This window comes from Struthio camelus, chromosome 5 (assembly GCF_040807025.1).
Source record: "Struthio camelus isolate bStrCam1 chromosome 5, bStrCam1.hap1, whole genome shotgun sequence".
Taxonomy (NCBI): domain Eukaryota; kingdom Metazoa; phylum Chordata; class Aves; order Struthioniformes; family Struthionidae; genus Struthio; species Struthio camelus.
Window position 1 is genome coordinate 29,194,423 of NC_090946.1, and position 22,574 is coordinate 29,216,996.

Here is a 22,574-nt window from a genome sequence, read left to right on the forward strand (position 1 = left end):
AGGAAGGAGGTAGAGTGAAAGACTGCTAACGCTTGCAGTACAGAGATCATGGAAAAGATGGAGATAGCAGAGCAGGATAACCTGCAGGAAGAGTAGATAGGGCACAGAAAATCAACACTTTATGGGAGGCTACCCTAAAGATGTACTAGGAACGTGCTATTTATCCTCCAGGCAGTAGCAGGGCAGGTTCCAAATCTGCCTGTTAAAGAAACACCAGGTTAGTAGCCAAACTAGCACACAACGGCCCCTGAGGGACTTTTCTTTCAAATACACCATTAGTTTGCTGGCATGTAGAAAAGTTGGCAACCGCATTTCACTCTGGTGATGATGTAATACAGCTCTTATTTAAGAAGCATCTCTATAAAGTTGACAGATATTGTTATCGTCTGATTCCACTTGGATTGATACCACTGATGTTTGAGGCAGTTTTTTCCAGTGATCTCCAAAGAAGCACCAAGTAGCTAGTGCGTAATGGATGTAAGGTGTCTTTTAGTAAGTGCTCAGCAGAACAGTCATCTGCACGTTTTGTTAGCTTTTCAAATACGTGGAAAAGCTAACCAATAGCAGCCCGTTGTTTTAGTTGATGTTTTAAGCAAGGGGATGAACGTTTGCAGCTCACTTAGGATTCTGGGGTGTTTGACAGCTTGGTTCAAGCACCATGACTTTTTAGTAATGCTCCTACAGTATTTTTCACATTCTTTTGTTTGAGAGAAGGAAAAATGTATGACTGATTCCCACTTAATTAGGCCTCATCTGCTAAACAGTTATGTCACTATTTACATATGAGGAGTCCCACCGAAGTCAAGCTCTACAGCTGTATACTTCATTTGGTAACAATGTAAATCCAAGATAAACATACTTGGAACAAGAGATGTACATTGCCTTATATGTATGAAGTACCTGAATATAGCAAATACTGTGTCGTGCAGTTCTGGCAAAGGCTAAAAGCTATCCTGTTACAACCTTGTGAAAATAGATCACCTGATTATCACTTCTAAACGCTGGACCAAATTCTCCTTACTCTTGCTGACTTTTACTGAAGTGTGTGACTTGCCAAATGAATAACTCTGAACCAGTTGTGGCCCTCTATGGTAACACCAAAAAAAAAAAAAATCATCTGCCCCTACCCAGAACAAGTGTTTTCTCATAACCGGGTGCCCTATGGCCTAAGGACCAATCCTTCTAGAGATAAAACCATAATCAGGAACTAAGACACAAGAAAAGGAAAAGGCTGGGAATTCAACAGGTTTAACCCTACTTGCTCTTCACCCCCTTTTTAGTACATTTATTGCAGGAATCTCTCCTAACTGTCTGTCTGTGATTCTCCTGCATCATTTTTAGGCAGCTACTGGTACCCCATCTTCAGCTCTGCTACATCAGAACAATTTGGGCTGTTATTTCACCAGGGAATGTCAGTACAAGGAAAAGATTGTCATTTCTTACATTGCCTCCTCCTCTTCTGCCACATAATTCCTGTGGTTTTTTGAGTGTCCCATATTACTCCACCAATGACCTTTTGCTCTTTCTTACGCTTTGATAGCATTATTTTGTGTCTTGATTACTGTGGCTGCTTTTCCTGAATTCTTTGGGACTGACAAGATTGAAGCAAAGTAGATCAAAATATCTCCTCAGTAAATACATGCTTAGTTTGGCCTAATGAGCACAGGACAGGTTATCAGCTGTTGCCGATCCGCAGTGAAGTGGATGGAGTCGTGTTGTCTTATCTTAAGCAGAAGTCTGCATCAGGATCTTTTTAAGTTGTCTCTTTAAATGAGTATCTTTGCTTGTGGTTCTGTCATCATGAGTTTGCCTTAGTATTAGTGGCAAACCCCATTAATTTTCTGTGGAAAATACAGCCGTACATGACTAACTGATAGCACGCCCAGTTCCTGCCATGCAATCTCCTGGAAAGCTTTTGTGGTAGTTTTTCCTAAGTTTAACATTACAATTACTGTGACCCTACAGAGGTTTTCTCTGGACATCCCTAATGACTGAGACATTCACCAAAAAATGAAAATACCTGGAAGTTAATGAGATAAGAAGTAAGGGATGAAGAGTGCTGTAGATAAAGTGCTTCCTTAGAAATAATAGAGCTGGAATGGCTTTCTAGATGAAAGACGGGGCTTCTCGGGCTCTGAAGTATGTAGAAATGATAGTTAAAACTGATACTGCAACTTTAAAGTCACCTGTGTCCAAAACCGCTGAGGACTCTATGGAATCAAAACTTTCAGGGCTTAGATACGTGTTCCTGTAATGGAAATAGGACTCGTGTGACTTCCCAGCCGCCGCAGACCCCGGTGTGGCGGTACGCCCCCGGGGGCGGGAGGGGCCCCTGTGAGCTTGGGAGACGGGGAGAAACCCAAGGCGCTGCGATCCCACTTGTCGAAACGTCTGGGCGGGGGAGTGGGGAGGGGTTAGTGGTGTTTAAGAAGCGCAGTTCGCAACTCGTACTAACATTAGCTGTCAGGACTTCCAACAGTTGGAAGACAGCCTCAGTCTCCCGACTGAAGAACAATACTTACTCCTGACGGGGCTTAGGTGACAAGGGTAATTTACTGGGTGCAGCCTTACAGCAGCAACTGCCTTTATGAATTGCTCTTCTTGTTACGTGTGACAGAGAAAGTGCGGGGTGTTGCTGAAGGGAGCCAGCAGTCCTCTTCTGGGCAGGTTTGCTGGAGACCACTTCGTTTTTCCCCTAGCGCCTTGCCCCCAGGACAGCCGAGGGAGGAAGGACCAGCTGTACCAGTCTTAGGGCAGCATCTGCTGGTTATTCCATGGATCAACATAGATGGTTGTCATGGAAGAGGCTGCTTTGGCTCCCAGGCAGAGGTACCTGTGGCTTGGGGCGGATGTGGGAACAGGGAGGCTTCGAAGAGAAAAGATCCGGGAACGGAATGAGCATACTCCGTGAAGGGAGAGTGGGAGAGGGAAAGGAGCTTCTGGGTCTTGCTTTTTCTTCTTCTTATCAGATGGCAGCAGCCATGAGCTTTGGAGGGTCCAGTTGCAGTTGGCTGTAGCTTGCCTCCAAAGGCAAGGAAACACGCACCGCCCCCCTCCCCCTTGTCTCTGGGGTTTCAAGAGCCAGGAGGGGAAACCACCGATAAATAAATGAGAGAGAAGGAGCCAACATGGGGGGCGAGGACTCTGTGAGACTTTGCAGGAACAACCCCCGGGCTCAGCCCGCCCCCGAGAAGGCTGCGCGGCTCCGCCAGGGCTGCGCGCCGAGGGCTGCGCTAGCGCCGGCGCTGTTTTCCCACGGCCGAGCGCCGCGGCCGCGGGCAAATAAAGAGCAATAAGGGCCGGGGGCCGGGTGGCACGGCCCCGCCGCCTCCCTCCCGCCCGGCGCGGCCGTCCCCGCGGCGCCCTGCGCGCCCCGCGCTGCAGCCGCGGGCGCGGCGGCGCGGCGCGGAGCGGAGCGGGGGGCGGGCGGAGGCGGCGGGGGGCCGCTGCGCGGGGGCGGGGCCGGGCCGGGCGGGGGAGGCGCGGAGGGAGCGCGGCGCGGAGCCGGCCGCGGCCGGGCAGTCCCGCGGAGCGCGGGCAGCGCGGCCCGGCGGGTGGCGGTGGGGGAGCGGAAAGTTTATGGGGAAGTTGTGGCTCGGCAGCTGCGGGGTTTCCGAGGCAGCGGGGCTTGGCGAGTGTGCCGTGTTCCTCTTGTGGCAGGAGCTAGTATGCAACAAGTCCCTGGAGTACTTCCCGCGTTAGCGAGAGTGAACGTGACATCTAAAAAGCCAAATGTTTACTTACCTGTCACCAATGCAAATCTCCAGAGCCAGCTCGTCTTGCACAGCCCCAGGTGCGAGCCAGGAGGTGGTAGGAGAGTGGCCGGGAGTCGGGGGTTGTTACACAGAGAGCGTGTCCAGAAAAGACTTTCCTCGGGAACTTTCTGTCCCGCTCCAGTTTCCTGGGAGGCGGCGGGAATCACGTTTTATACCATGTTAGCTGGTAACCCCTCTCATTCATTAAGATCACGTAAGAACTCAAAGGGAAACGTGACTCTGAGCTAAGGCGTTTGCGTAAATCTATAGGTTTTTAAAACTCCCTGCCAGTTGCTTTCTGTCTTCTGTAGGCACCAAGGTGGCGGAGAGTTTAAGCTTGCGGATATTGCAAAGGGTTATTAGATTCATAAGTCACACCAAGTGGTGGGCGATCCACTGAGCAAAGCAGAAGTTCTCACATGATGACTTCAAACAAGACACATTACCTTCCAGCATCTGTTGGAGAGACTGGATTTTAAGACACTTCTGTCTCCAGGACAGCAAAGAAACAATGGTGAGTACCAATAAAAATCCTATTTTTATAACTGCCAAAAAAAAATGCTTGAGACGTTGCTTAACGACAGTATCTAATATCAAGGGCTCGGCTTTCTAGTACTTAATATACCAAAGAATATAACCCACAGAGGCCGGAAGAATTGTGCTTTAGACAGTGTAACTCTAATTGAAATGCTCTTTGATTTAAGGCTGTGATGGAAACACTGCGTTTAAGAAACTTGGAGCTGCCGGGGACTTGGGAGAGCTGCGTACTGAGTTCTCCCGGCTCCCTCCCGCTCTCCCCTCGCTCCCCGTCTCCGAGTGGGCACGGAAGCGGATCCACGCCTGGCACCCGTGGGCACATCCCCACGCCGCCAGCCGAGCGGGCGCGGGGAAGCCCTGGCGCAGCAGCGCGCACCCGCCCGCAGGACGCGGCTCCGGGCGCCGCCGCGGGGCCCTGCGCGGCTGCGGAGCCCCTGAGCCGCGACCCTCCGCCGGGGCCGCGGTCCGCCCGGCTCACGTGACGGGGGCCCGCGGGCGCGCAGCGAGCGCGCAGCAGGCGCGCAGCGGCGGGGCGGCGCGGCGCGGCCGGGGCAGCACCCTGGACAGAGGCGCGGCGGGGCCGGGCGGGGGGGGCGGGCGGCGGGGGCGGCCCGGCTGCGCGCCGCTGCGCGCTGCTGCGCGGGGGGCGGCGCGCCCCGCTGCGCGCCCGCGCTGCGCCCGGGGAGCCGCTCGCCCTCGGCGCCGCGTCCCCCCCCCCCCCGCCGGCCTCTCGCCCCGCTGGAGCTGGGCGAAGTTGAATTCCTAGCGGTGCGGGCTGGAATAGGAAAAGGCGGAAAAAAAAAAAAAAAAGAGTCTTGCGAGCTCCGGGGGTTGGTTTGACGGTGTCAACTTTGGGAAATGCAAGTGTTTATCTCCACGATCTAGCCACTGCTGTGGTGTTAGCTGAGACCAAGGTAAGCGGAGGGGTGATACCCCCCAGCAACCCCCCCTCGCTTCCGACTCCCTCTCTGTGATGTGGGGATGCTTTCCTGCTCTTTGCCTAGTTTTGTTACCTCTGTGGCTGATCTGTGTGTGGAGGATAGACAAGGTAGGAGACGCTTTATGAGATTTCACTACGAGTTGAGTTAACTTGTATCTGATTTAATCTGGGAATCCAGTATCCCTATGTGCGTGTGCATGCTTTGGACAGAGATGCGACCGATCTGTACGTAGATAAAGAGCTGCGACTGATTTTTTCCTAGATAAGGGCGCAAGTTGATTTTGCATAGCTAAAGAGCTGCAGCTGAGCTCCGGCTAGCACCATTTACAACTGATTTTACATAGATAAAGAGGCGCAGCTGATCTTCACCTACATAGAGATGAGCTGGTCCCCAGCTTGGGGATCCCTGCTGTCCCCTCAGTGTATGCAACAGAGGAGTGGATGGGAGAGCCGTGCATGCATTGCTGATGATCCCATATCTGCAGCTACTCCGCTATAATTAAAAAGGGGAGGAAGCGGGGGGTGGGGAGGGGGCTTGAAACCCCAAACGCAGCTCCCCCCCGAACACTACTGCGATCAGCTTTCTGCTCATCTCCCTCTCTCTAGTGCCCCCCCTTTCCGAGTCTTCCTACGTAGAAATGTAGCTAATAATATGTAGTCTCCGGGCTAAAAATAAGCTCTGGAAAGTCAGCAGTTTGGCGGAGCAGCAGCGGCAGCAGCCGCTCTGGCAGGTAGAGGAGCTCGGGGGGTCTCCGGCTCCGCGAAGAGGCTGCGCAGCGCTCTGCGCTCGCCCCTTCCCCCGCCGCCGGCGGGGAGCCGCTGCCGCGGGGGCGGAGACCCGCGCAGAGCCGCGCTCCCGGCCCTCGCCCCCGCCCGGCGGCGGGCCGCGGAGGTCCCGCCCGGGGATGCCGGCGGCGCAGCCGGCCGGCCGGCACCCCGCCGCTCCCGCCCCAGGTGCGGGGCGGCCCCGGGCCCACCCCCGCTATAGCGCGGGGACACCCCCTCCCCTGCAGCCCCCCGGGGCCCACCCCCGCCCTGCAGCCCCCCCCAGCCCCACCTCTGCTATAGCGCGGGGCGCCCCCCCCCCACTCGGCGGGCCTCCCGCAGCCCCGGCCCCACCCCCGCTATAGCGCGGGGGCGGCGGGCGCTCCCTGCGGCAGCGCCGGCGGCGCCCGGGGCCGGGCCGCCGCTGCGGCGCCGGGCGGGCGGGAGGATCCCCGCCCCCGCCGGGCCCTCGCAGCTCCGGGAAGGAGGGAAACCCCCCGGCGGGCGGGCGAGCGGGGCTGGCCCGGGCTGCCCCCGCCGCCCCCCGCGCTATAGCGGGGCGCGGGGCCCGGGAGCGGAGGGGCGAGGCGACAAGCGCCGGTCGCCTGACGCGCCGCCGCCGCTGTCCCTAACCCACCTACCGGGCCTCCTCGGGGGAACACCGGCCCCGCCGGGACCGGGCTGTCCCCCCCCCCGCCCCCCGGGGTGCCGGGAGGCGGCTCCCCGCAGCCCTGCGGCGAGGGGAAACCGCTCCCGGAGAGAGCCGTCTCGCAGGCGGAGCGAAAGCGCAGCTCCAGCGCTCCTAGTTTGCAGCATCCCTGCCACTAAATTCACGGCGAAACCCTCCCCGACCTTCTTTTTTTTTTTTTTTTTTCCCTCACTTAGGAGAAAGTCAGCTGGTAGAGCTGATATGCTGATATTTGAATACGTCTACTGTGATCTAGTGGTGGTGATCCTTGCTAGCACACGTCTAATTCCGAAAATAAATGGTTCTGTGATATATTAGGTTGCTAAGGAGTTTCTATTTATATGAATTTTCCACACCGTGGGTAATTCTGTGTGCCTTCATTTTTTTAATTTTACAGCTAGTACTTCCTTTCTACCTCTTGAAAACTCTTGGTCTGATCTTTCCCTTTCTCCCTCTGTCGCCTTATTTTTGTTGAACTCTAATCGTTCCTTGCAAAGATGAATGGGATGGAATGATTTTAACAAATGACACTGGGCCATATTTGGTCACATTTGCTCAGAGTGAGTCATACCTTAATCTGCAAGTACCTTTATTGATTTTAGTACCTACTATTTCTCCAGGAGCTGTCACCCATTTGGTGGTGGTTCATCACCACCTTTCATCTCCTATGGTTATAACAATGTTGTAAAATGTCCGGTCTCTTTTGAATAGCTCTTCATCCTGCAAAGTTTTGACATGGCAGTCTGTCTTTCTCCTTTTTTTCTGGGTTTCCTTTTATTTTACCTGATAGCACAAGTGTTATATTCAGTGATCTGGTGGCTGTCCGGTGTCCACGGCCGGAAAGAGATGTTGTTGGGTTCTGTGTGGTACTTGACATAGGCATGCTCTCGCTCTCAAAGTTTAATATTCTCATCACCTCTTTATTTGGATAACCACTCGATTTTTGGCATTCTTCAGTAATTCCACATTTCAAAGGATCTGATAGTTCTCACTATGTATTTTTAGTGACCAGTATTCAACAGGCATGCGTGCTGGAGGACTATGCGTAGCATTTCATCAGTCTGAGCTGGTTTGATGCCCACATTTAATTTTGTACAGCACGCAAGTTGCTTTTCCTTTTCTTTATGACACTGATATTGCCGAGCTCTCAGAAATGCCCAAAGAAAATGCAGACTGGATGGCTTTTAGAAATTCCACAGTCCTTCCTAAATATAGTGGCATATGATTGCCCTGCCATGGGCATTCTGGAAAGACGGGTGAATCCCTAGGGAAATACACCTTTTGCCCAGAGTAAAGTAAGTCTTATCATAAATCACTGCAGTAAATTGCCACCGAGCACTCTAAAATATAGCTGCTTGACTTTTTTAATCCAATGTCCAAACAGAGCAGCCATAAGACTTCAGGAGATCGAGTTCATTCCTCTGCCAACAAATAGTATTGCCAAATGCTGTAAACGGGACCTTGTATAAGAGACAATAGCTCTCTAAGCTCTTGAAAATCGATGTGTTCCTCAGACCTGGGAACCTGACATGCAAGCTAGATGATGTATGGAGAGAGGCTTTCAAAACTTCTCCCCCTGTGAGCTGGCATTAGAGTGAGAGTGCACTTTTTTTGTTTGTGAAAAATCATTGGATAGCTGATTAGAAACTGGGGAGAGCAAAAGCAAACTTGTCTAAATGGTCTTTAAAATGGAGACAATGGCTTTAGGAGTATGAAGAACTAGGAAGAAAGAACCAAGAAACAACGGACTAGCTTCGTAATGCTCATGGCCGTTCGTGGTCCGCATGTCCAGCCAGCAATAGGGACCAGGGAATATGGGCAGATGATAACGTAAAAATGTAATACTCATATGCCTAGGAATAAGACATTGAAACAAAACTTAGCATCCCATATTTCCTCAGCAATCGGGTTTCTAGACATCTCACACCTCCTTTATGCATCTTGCCCACCACATCATTAGAGATACTAAAATGCCCTGGGAGAGAACTAATACGGGATGTCCCACAGCACCCAGGGCTCGTGGTGAGCAGTGTAGTGCACAAAACACTCCCCAGCTTCAGTGACCCCCTACACCCACATGCCAGCAAGGTGCAGTGCAGGGCAGTGATTTCTTTGATTAACTGAAAATATCTCTGAGACATACTCTTGCAAAATTATAGCCAGGAAAACATAACGACTGACATAGAGTTCATATAACAACTGCCCACCCATTTCATTATTTCACAAATGTGTGATTCGTGCTTGTGAGCTGTCACTGTTAACATTTCCATCTGTCTCAATATTGCTTCTATTCTTAGTTGCTATGTGATAGATGTAGGTGTATGAAAAGGATTTTTCCCCCCTCCCTGTGTCATGAAACAAAATAAATGGAAGCCACATATGTGTATCTGTGCACTTCCTGAGGCCACTAAGAAACACAGAAACCTCCGTGCCAGCTCCCACTACTGGAAGTAGAGGTGGAGTAAGAAAAACAGGATTGGGGCCTCTCCATGCTGCTAAAACGTGTACTCAATGGTGTAAAATCTAAATAAGTCAAAATCTAGCCACAACAGAACAATATTGCTTTGATCTCCTTTCAGACATGCAGTTTGAGAGACCTATTTTCCTAATCGTGTAAGTATGGGAGTAATTTTACTTATCGGTCTTTTCCTGAGGCAATCCCAAAGGGAATATAGTCATGACACACTTGAAATGTTCAAAGGATCAGATCCTTAGCTGCATATATATTTTCAGACCTCTAGTTTTCAAGATACTCATCACTTGAACAAGGAGAAGACTTTATGTATAATATAGGTAAAACCAGTGTTTCTCGGTACACGTATGCCAAAGCTGCATATGATGGGATACCTATAAAAGTTAAGAGACATTTCATGACTGCCTTAAGCAAAAGCAAAATCTGGTGCTGCTCACTTTGTTCTGCAGTTCCTGTTGTCGTTTGAATTTCATGACCGAGCTCAAACTCTCATAGTCTCCTCATGAAAAATGTCTTCTGCAGTCATGGGTAGATGTGACTGATTTTCACCCCTGGTTCAGCATGCTCCTTCCCAGGGCAGGCAGTGACTTGTCCAGCCCGTGGCATAAGCTTTTCTGAGCGGAGCTGGCCTCTTCTGTCCCTTCCCCTTACTGAGAGGCCTTGTGGCCGTATGGCTTTGGTGTAAGCCAGCTTTTCGGTAGGTGCACAGTTTCCCCAGTAGTTCCAGCCAGTTGTACAGGCTCCCACGGGGAATATTAGTGGTGGGACTGTGGCGGACCAAGGTCTTGCTGTAAGCGCCCAAATTTATACTTTCCCTTCCCCCTGTCTTTTCGTGGTTTGGTCTACCTTTCTTTTTCTTCCCTTCCCAAAATAGCACACAAACCCCCAACTTAACAAGTTTAAACCGTACTTTCTGGCCTCCAATTTATTTTGACATTTGGCAAGAATGCATACGCAACATGTTCATTAAGTCATAACATTTTCACTGCTTTCCCATTTCAGATCCTTATTGACTATAACACATGTGAAAATAATTTATTTTCAAAATAGGAAGTAGGCTATAACCCTCTGAAGAAAACATATTGTCTAGGGATGCAATATGCACAGAGACTTTTTAAGCCATAGATCTCACCTGACTGTAAAATGTAATGGTTCATTTCCGAAAGGGCCGAGGAGGGGTTTATCGTCTGCTAAAATGTTTATGGGGTTGTGCAGCTAAGGAGGTCTAATCAGACAAGTTGTTTGCTTTTTTTTTCAAACAGAGCCCCTTCCACCTGACAATGCATTGTGTGACTTATGAATAATGCATTAAACAGTGATGGTAATAGATAATTAGATGGACCAGCTAAAAGCAATACGAAAGGGGGCTGGTAGCACAAGGATTACAGAAGGTGTGTGGGCATTTTGACATCCAGAAAACATTATAGATCTGGTCTCCGCTACCTCAGTCTCATGATGATAATTAAGAAATGTGGGTGTAGAAAAGCTATTCGCATGGTTTGGTTAGATTATTACTGCAGTTCAAAACACAATTGGCACAGACACCCACATTGGATATGATTGCCCTTTGATGAGGCAAATTCTGACTTTTTAAAGTTGACATAGTTTAAATTATGTCTAAAGTTTATGGGGTCACAAGCTTTTGCCCAGATTCCATTATTGTAACAAATGGCAAAATACAGGCTGAAGAACTTTAAAAAAGACTTTAAGGCGTGTTGAAGAGGACGGGACCCAAGCGGTAAGAATGCTTTAGCATTAACCCTTTTCTCATCCATTCTGCAAGAGCAGAAGAAAGTGAACAACATCCAAAAGGTTTGCTTCATATGCGTTTTCATGCAGCCTCTTTAAAGGAGGACCAGAAGGAGGATCAGCAAGGCTGGTTCCTAGGCCAGTTCCACTAATAACCCGCACAGGGTATAAGGGCCTATTTCTATTCCTGTCCTAGCCACAGTCCTCTTGTGTGATGCACGGCAAAGCTTTCTACCTCTTTTGCCTCGGTTTCTTCACTGGTGGTAGCCAGTTCAGTGGTGATAGCAGGACTACCCTCTGAACGCCGAATAAGAAGAGAAATGTCATAGAGGAGAAAAAAATTCTTATGTTTAGGATTTTTTATAGGTAGGATTCTTTGCTTAAGAAATACCTGTGAATGTTAGAGGATGATGGAGACTCTCTAAGTGGAGATTTCTACGCGTAAGATAGGACATAACAATACGACTTAACCTATTCACCCTTGCAACGTGTTATCCTAACATCAGAGATACTAAATCTGTAAAGCTATAGGAGCTTCAAAATACTGACTTCAGGCATCATCCTAGGTACAGGTGTATTTATTTTTTTATATATTTGATTCTTTAAAACAACATCACAAGGCAAGATGGAAGAAGGCTGTATGGCAGCCAGCAGTCATTCCGTATTTCTCGCTTAACTCTCATTCAGGCTTTCCCTAAGGAACCACAAAAGTCTACAAGTTATCAAGACAGATAGATTTGCAAAAATATTTGACAGTTCAAAGTTATCATTTTTCCAAAATCTTCAAGACAAGCTCAGTTCTATACTGTTTTGCGGAGTGTTCAAAGAGGCTTTCAACATTTCTCTGTGAAACTATCACCAATAATCTGACAATGAAATTTGGTAAACTAATCAGATCCAAAACAACATATATAAAGAAGGTACAATGGATTTTAGAAAAACAAGTGGTTACCAAAGAAAAAAAGGATGATTTCTGACAGCAAATACCTTTTGAAAACTTGACCAAATCTCCTGAGAGTGGGATGCAGCGAGAGTCAGGAAGAGGGGTCAAGAGCGGAGAGCTGCTTAGGTGGTTAATTGGCTCTGCCAAGCAAATACTCATTCACATCTGCCGAAATTTTATAACACCATCTGAGAGGATTTGGCGGAGTTTTGAAAAGCAACCAAATTAAAAAACAAAAACGAAAAAACAGAGACCTAACAAAATAGTGTTTGTCAAGAAAACACAAAACCCCAACTGTTGTTAGGCAAGGCTAAATTCTAGCTGGGGAATTTTCCAGTGGGTGACAATATATCGCTAATGTCCTTTGCTTCTGTATATGGCACTTGCTGTAGTCTGATGTGTCATATACCCTTACTCTATTGTTGAAAATTTATTGCATCAGAAAAAGAAATGAATAATGCAACTACTGCTTATAGAAAGGGCCATTCACATAAGGAGTCAAGCTCTCTGTATTTCCTATACGAATCTCTTTTTGCATCCGAAATATGGTTTATTGACTAAGTTATTCTAAGTCCTTATCCTGCCACTCATCATTCATCATGGTATGTGAACACCTTTCTAAGTGACATGACTAATATTTGTCACATGTTTTTTCCTCATCCTCTCCCAAGGGAACAAGTACTTGAAGGCTAGGTTTGTAGGTTTTTTTCTTAGCTTAACTATTGTGCATTAGTCCTTCACAAAGGCCTTGGTGGAGTGAGAGGTATGAGTTTAATCATAGACTCACCTGATTCTTCTCTTTCTCCGTGGCATTTGCTCCTACATCAGCAGTCAGTCACTCTGTCCGCAACCACCTTTCTTTCTCTCGCATCACACTACTTTCTGCCCCATGGTGTGTTGTTTTCCTGTTCCCACATCCTTACCTCTATCTGGGCTCAGTCGTTAACCTCCTAACCATGGTCATAGTCCACAGTCTTCAGTGCTTTTCTTGCCTCCTTTTTCTGTCTCTCCCAAAGATCAAAATTTCCCTGACTTTAGAATGTTTTTTTTTTCCCCCAGTCTATCTTCTTTGGCACCAAACAGTTATTTTTATGATCTACTTTCCCATTGAAGGTTTCCTGCAGCACTGACTAAAGAAAATTCTGCTAGTTCCCAACTTTTAGGGAGCTCAAAGCGACCAAAATATCAGAAGGCTAAGCCTTTTCTAAGGCAAAAATCTTGAAAGTTAATTTGAAATGGTCTGAATTTCACATTCTTCTATCTGTAGAGATTTTCCAGAGAAAGGGGGGGGATGAAATTCAGACTAATGGGAGGCACAGAATTCAGGGCAGGAGGAAAGCCGAAGACGACAGACCTTTCACATTGGTTTTCTTCTGGGTCTGTCCTAGCCATTGGCAAAACGTGGCTGGCAAGTGGGCCTGTCCAAGAGCAATAGGGCAAGACCACAGAGATGTTCTGACTCGCCTCCTTGACCACCAGAGGCCATTTCACCAGCTGCTGTTTCTGTGTGACAGCTGCCTGGGGCTCTGATTAGCAGCATAACTTCCCAGCCTTCCCCTGCCAGCGCTGTAAACACGATGATTATGTGTGTTACGCCAGTTCCCTCTCAGAAACTACGAGTCAGACGGACTTCAGTCCGCTTTCCCTCAGGACAATATTGGGGATGACGTGGACGCAGAGCTCCGGCTCATTTGGATCAGTTTGTCTTTGTCTCTTTATCTGGCTCAGTTTGGGTTTCCAGCCTGATTTGCAGGCCGACAGGGTAGCAGAGTCCAGACACACGCGCAACCCCCGAAACCTTGTGCATATGATTAACAGGTCCCACAAAGCCTGGAGTCGCCTGCAGCTCATAGAGCTAATTGAGGGTGGACATTAATACCTCCTTGCATGGCAATAGCCTCATTTCCACTCTCTCCGTTCTCTCTGCCAAATTTTAAACGGTAATGAACTACATGATATTCCTATAGATAAAGAGATGCAAAAGAAGAGACTGTCCAGAAGAGGGTCGTGCAGGGGCACAGAGCCCCAGCACGTGAAATCATGGGGAAGGGAGGGCACACGGAGCCCCTGAAACAGGATAGGGATTGGGTGGAGGGAAGGGGACCCAGGGAGAGGTCTTCAGGTTGTGGGGAAGAAATTGTGCAAGTTTTTTCTCCTGGCATGCTCGAGGAGGTCAGCCTACAGAGCCTGTATGGCTGCAGATGCCCTTTGTCAAACCTTGTCCTTCCCTCCCTCCAGAAAGAGGCAGTGTAACCTCTCTGACATGGGCACTCAGGAACTGTACAATTTGCAGTCCCGGGACACAGCCCCACCACTGCGGTGACCCCAGCCAGCTGTGGGATCCAGCTGTGGCCATGAGTCCTCCCTGCACCCCACAGCAGGCTCCGCTCCCGTTCTCGGAGAGGAGTTACCTGAGCCACGGCTAGGGCTAAGTGCCTTTTATCTTCGTCCGTTCTCAGAAGCCTTGCCAGAGCTCGGTGAGGCAGAGACCGCATGGGCACACGGTACAGTCGAAGCACAACATGGATACGGAAGCGACCTGAAGGGGAAACGGCACCGTGGTACAGCTTCAAGCGGGTATGGAAAGGAGGAAGCTACCCGAGAATATTCTTAAAGCCCTTTTCATACAAAAAATGTCATGTCAAGAGGCTGCTAACATTTATCCAAATGCTCTTGTGAGGGTATTGATAAGGATTAATTTCAACCTCTCTCTCTCACTGGTGAATGAAGAGAGACAGAAGCTCACCAAAAGCCAGTCCAGACCATGTAGCTACACCATGCTTACAGAGACATGCTAAAAGAGCTGGTCCCCATCCCTGATGGGTTAGCTTTCCACCGGAGCAGATCTTTGGGGTAACTTGCTGTGCCCAGCAAGTTACCAGAATGGACACCGGCACGGGCAGCGAGGGCCGGGCGAGCTCAGCTCTCAGCCGTGGCAGGGACACGGCACAGGTGAAGGTGGCCCCGTCACGGGCACCTGAGCTGAAAGGCGGCCAGCAGCGCCCAACGCAGCGGGGCTGCTGCCTCCGGACACTGAGCCGTCGGCCTTCCCGGACGTCCCCCAGGGCCATGGCACTGGGAGCATGGGGGCTTATGGAGGCGCCGAGATGTGACGGGTGAGCAGCAATGATTCATAGCAGAGCTGGAGCCACGGGGCCCAGCGGCGGGCCCACGCGTGAGGAGCAGCGCACAGATTAAAAAGAAATACTGGTGTGAGCTTCTTGCCCAATATGAGAGGAAGGCAAGATGAAATGCCCATCCTTTGGCAGCCTAGCTGATCAATCCCTTGGTAATCTCCGAGTGTGTCATGCATTGCTGTGTCAGAAAACTTGATGAGGGAAGTCATCCACCTCTTTATGAGTCCAGGCTTTTTGTGGGATGTCAGTAAATATCAATGCTTGTCTAAAAATCAATAGGCTAAATTCAGAGGGAGGTCTAGAAGTCTGTCGAAGAGTGAGTGTGTGTGTTTTGTACGCTTGTCTTTTGTTTATCTTGGCAGTTAAGTTCAGCCTTTTCTCCAAGTCTCTTTACACCTATCAACATCATTAACACGGCATTAACAGAGTTTTAACCTAATGCAAATGTGAGGTTCTGACAAAAGAACGGAGACCCCAAGCTATAAAAAAAACTATGTTACTGGCTATGCTTCCTGAGCTATGGTAACTGGTGCAATTTTCTGGCAATTAACAGGCTCTAAATTAAGAAACTAATCATAGATAAGACTCCAAACTATACTAGTTCTTATTTACTTTATTTTATCTTGATACAACTACTTAAAAGAAGATTTTTTTTTTAACGGAGCTTTTAAGCATTTCTAATACTAGGCAAAAGACAAAATGTCATAATTTCCATATGAAGGAGTTTCTCTCAGCGCAATTTCTATCTAAAAAGCCATTTTATCCTAATATGGTCTCAGAGTCTAAGTAACATATTCTGTTGCAATTACTTTTGCATCAAAACAATTTTTCTATATTTCATATCCAAGAAAAATTGTTGAATATTTAAATTTCATATCCTTTTTGATCTTAATTCCCATCACAGAAGAGCTTTTTAGGCCTCATCAGTGTGCTCTAGGTACAATATCAGAGTATATATTTCATATTATGGGTTCTAACCCAAATGAAGAAGCCAAGGGGGAACAAGCTATACATGCCTAGAAGGGAGAAGGATTCTGCTCAGAGCATGTAGCAGGGTAAAGCATCAAACAGAAATATAACAGAAATATAAAACAGTGGTTTAAATGCTGTGCTGCAGAATCCTTAAAATCTAACAAGCATCTCTCTTCTGATTTATACGCTTTTCACTCCTGTTGACCTCAGTTGTGTTTATATTCAAATAACTACAGCCACAATAAGGCTACAATGATGTACTACATCTTGAGTTGCAATAAATTATAGCAGATTAAACAGGATAATTAATGAAAAACACAGAGGTGTTAAAAAGCCACCACTCCCTGTTAAGCATTTACATTTCAGCTGTATAAACTACATGAAAAATAAACAGTGTCCAGGAAATAAACATGGATAATGTTGTTTACAAATTTATACTCCGATGGCATGAGTCCTGAACCAACAAGAAAAGGCCTCATTAAATGTCTTGTCAAAGCAAGGAGGCCAGTTTACTTGAGTAATCTCTGAGTGGCATCTGGTCTTAAAAACAGAGGGGCTTTGGGTGGGCAGGTAGGAAAGGAGCCAGCGCTAAGGCACCGTGGGGTCAGCCTGTTTGCGTGACGGTGGAGGGTCAGAGCAGCCTGCCGGGCTCCGGGAACGCGTATTAGACGCACGTTACGGGTTTCCTGGTGCTTGCCGCGTGGTGTTTGTGTCCCCACTGGTGGTGGCAGCTGCCACGGTGCTGTCCTCCCGGGACCCCCCACCAGCGGCTTCCTGCCTGGGGCGAAGAAATATGTATGTGAGGCCTCGCGTGCCTAGGCAGGGCATGTGCGGACTGGGACACAGAAATCGACACGTCTCCTATTTGAAAATCGGTGTAGAACTTGAGGAAAGTTATCTTCAAATGTCTTAAAATAAATTTGTATTGATTTTTTAAAGTCACTATTTCAGGGTTTTTACATTGTAGAGTAGCTATACATCTATCCTATGCACCCTTCCCATCTCTGCGCATCTGGAAGTGACAGTCTGCGTAATACACAGGCTGCAGAGGGAGAACTGATTGCCCATACAGTTATTCCCCTACTTTATTCACGAGTAGGAAAATAATGTTTTAATATGAGTGTCACAAATACAACTAATACTGGTACCAATTCCCATATTAAACAACTAATTCTGCCATGCCAATCAATTAAATCATCTTCTGTGGCCTGTGCAGAGAAAGGAAGGCCCTCATGCAAATCGTGCCGCGTGCTGTCGCTGCGCAGGCGCTGCACGCCCCAGCGCTCCTTGGCTGCAGGCAAACGGCGCCTTCGCTCTGCCCAGACAAACGAAAGCTGCGCGACGGACGCACCTCTGCCCATTAATCTCAGAAGTGCAATGTTGCAAAGTTTATACACAACGTGGCCCCAGTTGTTAAATTAGGGAAGATTAACGATCCCAAGTATTCAACAAACAGAAAAGGCAGCAAACAAACAGAAAAGGCAGAACTTTCGTTAAGGAAAGTTCTGGCCTTAATGCGACTAACCCAGCAGATGTCTCGTGAACCTCAAGTCACAGTCGCTGGGTGAGGAGAAGGTAATGGGGCCTGGGCTTAGTTTCTAGGACTCTAATCTTTATTCCTGTGCTGATAATTTTACTCAGCAGATAACAAAAAAAAATTCCTTGGATATTTCACACTTCAGCGCTTTAGTCTGTTAACGTGGAAAATGCCCTGAACTCTCAGAGGTGCTTTTAGGTAAAACAGTTCAATATCTTATTAAACAAAAAAATCTTGAATTCCTCTTTAAACACACCAGCTGGTCAAAGCTATTGATGTGGCTGCGCTTTCAAGGGGACCGAGCCAAAGCGCCGCAACACCTTAGGGGAGACGAAGCCTGGTATCCAAGCACAGGATAAGATGCCTTCATATGAAAGTAGTGCAGGGCAGGAGAGCTAGGAGAAGTATGTGGTGTTTACGCATGCCGGTCGTTCCCCAGGATCTCCGCGCTGCCGGCGGCCCCCCGCCTCCCGCCCCAGGCTCGCCTCCCGCTCTCGCCTGCCCGCTGGCTTCCTATCCGCCTCTTATCGCGCCTCACCCTCGGGCTCCTCGCCTGCACCTGGTGAATTTGGTGCTTGAACCTGGTGTCAGAGGATTTTCCTTTTCCTTTTTCTTTTGGGGGATACTTAAACAGAAATAACCGGCAAAGGAGCGGTCACAGTTCTGCTGTGGGCGCTTCCCCAAGGTTTTGGGGGGCTTGCTTGTTTTTAGGACGTAGCCGAAATAAGCTGTCCGCAGCTAGTCACTGAGAAGGCTTTGGCATCGCCGGGGCAGGCGCGCTGCCGTGTGCGCGCTCGTGTGTGTCCCTTGGCGCGTGGGCGAGCGGCCACATGGGGCTCGCACGTCCGAGGTCTACGGCTGCGGGCGCCGTGGGGACAGCTGGGGCAGCGGCGGGCGGCCAGGCTCCACCCGGCACGGGGCGCCTAGCCCCACGCGCGGCGCAGCAGACGCATGTACGACAGAGCCGGGCGTTGCCTCGTGCGCGGAAACTACTCTGCGCCTACCGCCGAGCTGCGTCACAGCAGCAGCTGAAGGCGCACAGATTGTGCTGAAATCCGCGACTAGCGGGCACGGGACAAGGCCCGGGGCACAGATCCCACCCCCACGTGGCAGAAAGCTGGCATACCTTTAGCACACACGAGGAGATCCCAACTATTTTAGTTCTTTGTTGGATTTTTTTTTGAATTCTCCTTTTCTGTAGCTGCAGGTTGACAGTTCTGTGTATTAGATGGCATTTTCTTCAGCAAAAATGTTGTGGCTTCAGTGCCTGTGGTTGAAAGGGTAGCTGTCCCTGCTCTGTCGTGTGCACATGCAGCACACAAACTGCGTCTCACCAAAGCTACTGGCGGTGCCTTCCTGTTTTCGCTCTTTCACCTGCTACTTCCTCTGCGGAAAGGAGGCCGAAGCCCTTCTCAGCAGACATCGTTCACGGGGGGTAAAACTACGCTTGGTCCCAACCACGTGTAGCCTGCGCTGCTTAAGGCACGGTGCCCTGACTACCCAGAAGGGCATTTGGAGCCCCGAGTCACAGGAAGCCTTTATGAGTGGGACGTAAAGTAAATTAACAGATCAAGCCGTGAGTCCGCATGGCATGAGCGCCAGCACCGGCCGTGGCCTGAAGGGAACCGCGGCCGCAGCTTGACCGGCTCCGGCCAGCGCGGGGCAGGCTGCTAGCGTTTACCACCTCTGCTCACTCCCAGCCTGAGCGATTACGAGGACTTTGCATCATTGAGCAGAATTTGGGCTCGATCCTAGGAGCCGCTGAGGGCTTTCCGGTGCCGCTGATGCTGGTGCGGAGCATAAATTGCCACCCTGCGCGTGCTGCGATGGCTGAATCATCACTCGGTAGCGTCACCACCCCGTCAGCTCCTTCTTGCAAAGGCGACGTGCCTGCAACCTCCAACCGTGTTTATAGATCACTGCAATTTTTAGCATTGCTTGAGCTGGAAAAGTTTATTTCAATGAACTTTCCAGTCCTTGAATGTGAAAAAATAGCAAAGATAGGTAACTAGGAAACATGAATAAACACAATTAAACATGAAATACTTGTAGTGATATAAGAACTGACCTCAGCCAATTAAAATTATTAATAGAAAAAATACTCTGATGTCAAAACCCAAGTACATCAACATCATTCTCATTTGTGTAATCAGGATTGGTTTATATTTCCTGACAACCAAGTGAGAGGGAGTCCAAATTGTAGCTTCTTGACCTTTTTCTCTTCAAAAAACAGGTTGAGATAGTATATTAATGGAATAGGGAGTGTGAAGATATATTTGTGGAGGGGAGACTAAATCATCTATTGACTAACTATGGACCTTTTAAGAATGTTATTCTTCTCGAATATTGACTTTTTCATTGCTTCTCTTACAATTGCAATGGCACAATTTAAGAGCCCCACAAACTACTTTATCATATAATTAGTTTATCAGTAAATTTGGACCTCATACATCAATCACTTTAATGCATAACTTCCACAGAGACAGAAACCAGATGTGCGTGCTTCTGCTTTCTTCTTTATACCGTCTACTGCATCATTAGGGCCCATGCTATAGCTTAAATTGAATTCAGCAACAAGCAACGGTCTTGGCCCCCTGCAAGCAGTCTGGTATTGCTGCAGGGATAAATCAACATTATAGTGATTGACAACTTTTACTTCTGTTCTCTCTTACTTTCCCTGTCGCTGCATAAAAAAATGGGGAAGTGTAATTTGTGAACTAAAAAAATAATTTTAACTAGTTACGTAGAGGAGAGAGATGTCTGGTTTCAAGGTAGATGTTGTAAGGTGGGCAGGCCTTGACAGTGACACCAAGAGGCCCGATACACTGAATTAGCCAGCTGAAATACTCAGCAAAGGGCTGCTTCTTTCCCACGCAGCCGGCAGCACGGCTTTCCTCGAGGTACCACTGAATTCTCGCGCCTGTAAAAGCCAAATGGGGAAAATGTATCTATGCCTAACACATGTTGGGAGATATCATTTTTCAGATGCAACTGCACTGAGAAGCGCAGTAAGAGAATGCTTTGCAGGCTCCCCGGGAAGCCACGAGAAAACATGAGGATGTCTGATCCTTACAAGGTGAATGTTGAAGGCCAGAGTTTATGTATACCTCTAAGCTTACAGTACGCCTCGTGGAAAAAGGAAGTGTAGATCTGATTGGGGAAGTGTCTCTGTATGATGGCTGCTGGTGGTTTCACAAACTAATACCTTATGGGCCCAGTCTTTTGGGGCTTACTTGTACAAAATGCTCCTTGAAGTCAACATCTGATTGAAAAATAAGGAGCCCAACTTGAATGGGCATTAAAATCCAAGCAGATAATTATTTACGCGACTTTTTCGTTTTCCCAGTAAGCAAGCACCGGCTGGTAGTAATTCCCAAAGGGACTGATTATATTGGCCAAATGCAACAGCTCTCCAGCCACACCTCTTCCCCAGGAAAATCTCTGTACTAGGCAAAGGCAGGAAGCCGGTAGCAGAGCAAAATGGGAATTTCAGCGTAGAGTTGCCTGGGATTTACGGCTCTCGGGTACTAGCAGGGCTCAGCTGAAGGAGCGTACCGCAGCGCGAGGATCTGCCAGGCAGCCCGTACTGTGTTTCCTTTCCAACAGGAGAAAGCACGACTTTCTCACGGCAAGCAGACTGTTTCAGAACGTGTGCTTCCTGGCTCACGCCGGAGGACGAGCCGGCGGGTGCTTCCACGTCCCTAAAGCGTGATACCCGCTCCCGCTCCTCTGCATGTCTGGTGCACAAGGAGAAGAGTCCTTCCTCTAGGAATAACATGTCTGTAATGTATTGCATTACAGCTAGCTAAAGTAGCCTCTGCTGCTGTTAAACTTGAATGGTAGATCACTCAAACATTTGCAGGCACCGTCTTATGAACACAGAATATTAAAACTATGCTGTCTTGTTCTTACCGCTATGCAAAAAAAGCTGCTTAAAACATGGCCATCCCCAGCCACATCAGGCTCTACCTGGAAAGCTGAACGGTATCGTAGCTGTAAGTCCAAACTTGCAAAATGAAATGCACAATTTCAGTTAGAAAGTGCCAGTTACGACCCCCTCCTCTGAAGACCCACTCGCACATCCACCTCGCAGTATCGCTGAAAGATGTAAGGTTATACAGCTATCTTATGGACAAAATACCACTGATATATTCCTCTTGGCAGAACATGAATATTACAGAAATTGCCGAGGAGGACTTGGCCTGAAGAGTTGCCATTATCAGTGATTATGTGTCAGAGTGCAAGAGCAGAGTATGATTTCTCAGGCCCAGGCTGTTAGCAGGGACTTTGAAAACCACCTCTTCTCCTGTAAATTGAGTTGATTTGGACTGGGAATCCCTGGGACAAAAAACGTGGAACCGGCTTCACAGCTCAGTGACGCTTTCAGTTCAAAGACGCTCAGCCGAGCCCCCAAGCCCACGAAGGACGGCAATGTGGTACTTAAACATGATTTTTAAAGAAGCTTTTAACGCTGCAAAGGATATTAACCACCAGGATTGTTTCCCTTAATATATATTAAAAGCTGTTTTATATAGAAGGCCTCAGGTATACTCAAATTTCAAACGCCTAGGATCTAATAAATCTAATCTAATAGGGTCTAATAAATCTGATCTAATAAACCCAGGTGTTTCACAGCAAGAGCACGCAGGCAGTCAGGCCGTCTGCAGGCACCAATGAGTTGAACACATTTCTCGCAGCGCAAATAAGCGGGCGCGAGCCTCCGCGCGCCGAGGCGGACGGGCCTTTGGCCGGCAATGGCAGCCAGAGCGCGGCCGGGCTCGCGGGCGTAGAAGGGGGCGCTCGCTTCGGCCGATGCAGAAGGGAGACCAGGTATGTCGTGCTGAAAAGCCACCCGGGTGCGGGGAAGCGGGGCTGGCGCGGGGCGAGAGCGGTGCGCGCGGGCTGGGGCGAAGGCCGGCCGGGCGGTCTCGCCCCGCGTGCTCTGCCACGACCGAGTGGAGGTGCTCCATCAGGGGACGCCGCTGTCGCCTCCACCGTGCAATTTCCACCCTCAGTAATTTACTCCCTTCGCTGCGCGTGCAGAAGGGGAAAGCGGCAAGGCAGCTTTTTTTGGAAAG

The 22,574-nt window shown here is 48.8% G+C and overlaps 1 protein-coding gene across 4 annotated transcripts in view; it reads left to right on the forward strand.

Annotated features, from left to right (window-relative positions):
- The first annotated feature begins 2,547 nt into the window (after positions 1–2,547).
- BDNF (brain derived neurotrophic factor) overlaps positions 2,548–22,574 on the forward strand; it is a 41,468-nt gene continuing 21,441 nt past the window's right edge. Inside the window, exons 1-2 of one of the 4 annotated variants that reach the window (XM_068945294.1) lie at positions 2,548–2,829; positions 4,067–4,269. In XM_068945294.1, coding sequence (XP_068801395.1) covers positions 4,267–4,269 — 3 coding nt within the window. In that variant the 5' untranslated portion in view covers positions 2,548–2,829; positions 4,067–4,266. Of the gene's footprint in view, positions 2,830–3,649; positions 3,794–4,066; positions 4,270–5,122; positions 5,207–5,246; positions 5,341–22,574 lie in introns of those variants that run through there. The other 3 variants (XM_009679448.2, XM_009679450.2, XM_009679447.2) reach the window with 3 other exon arrangements.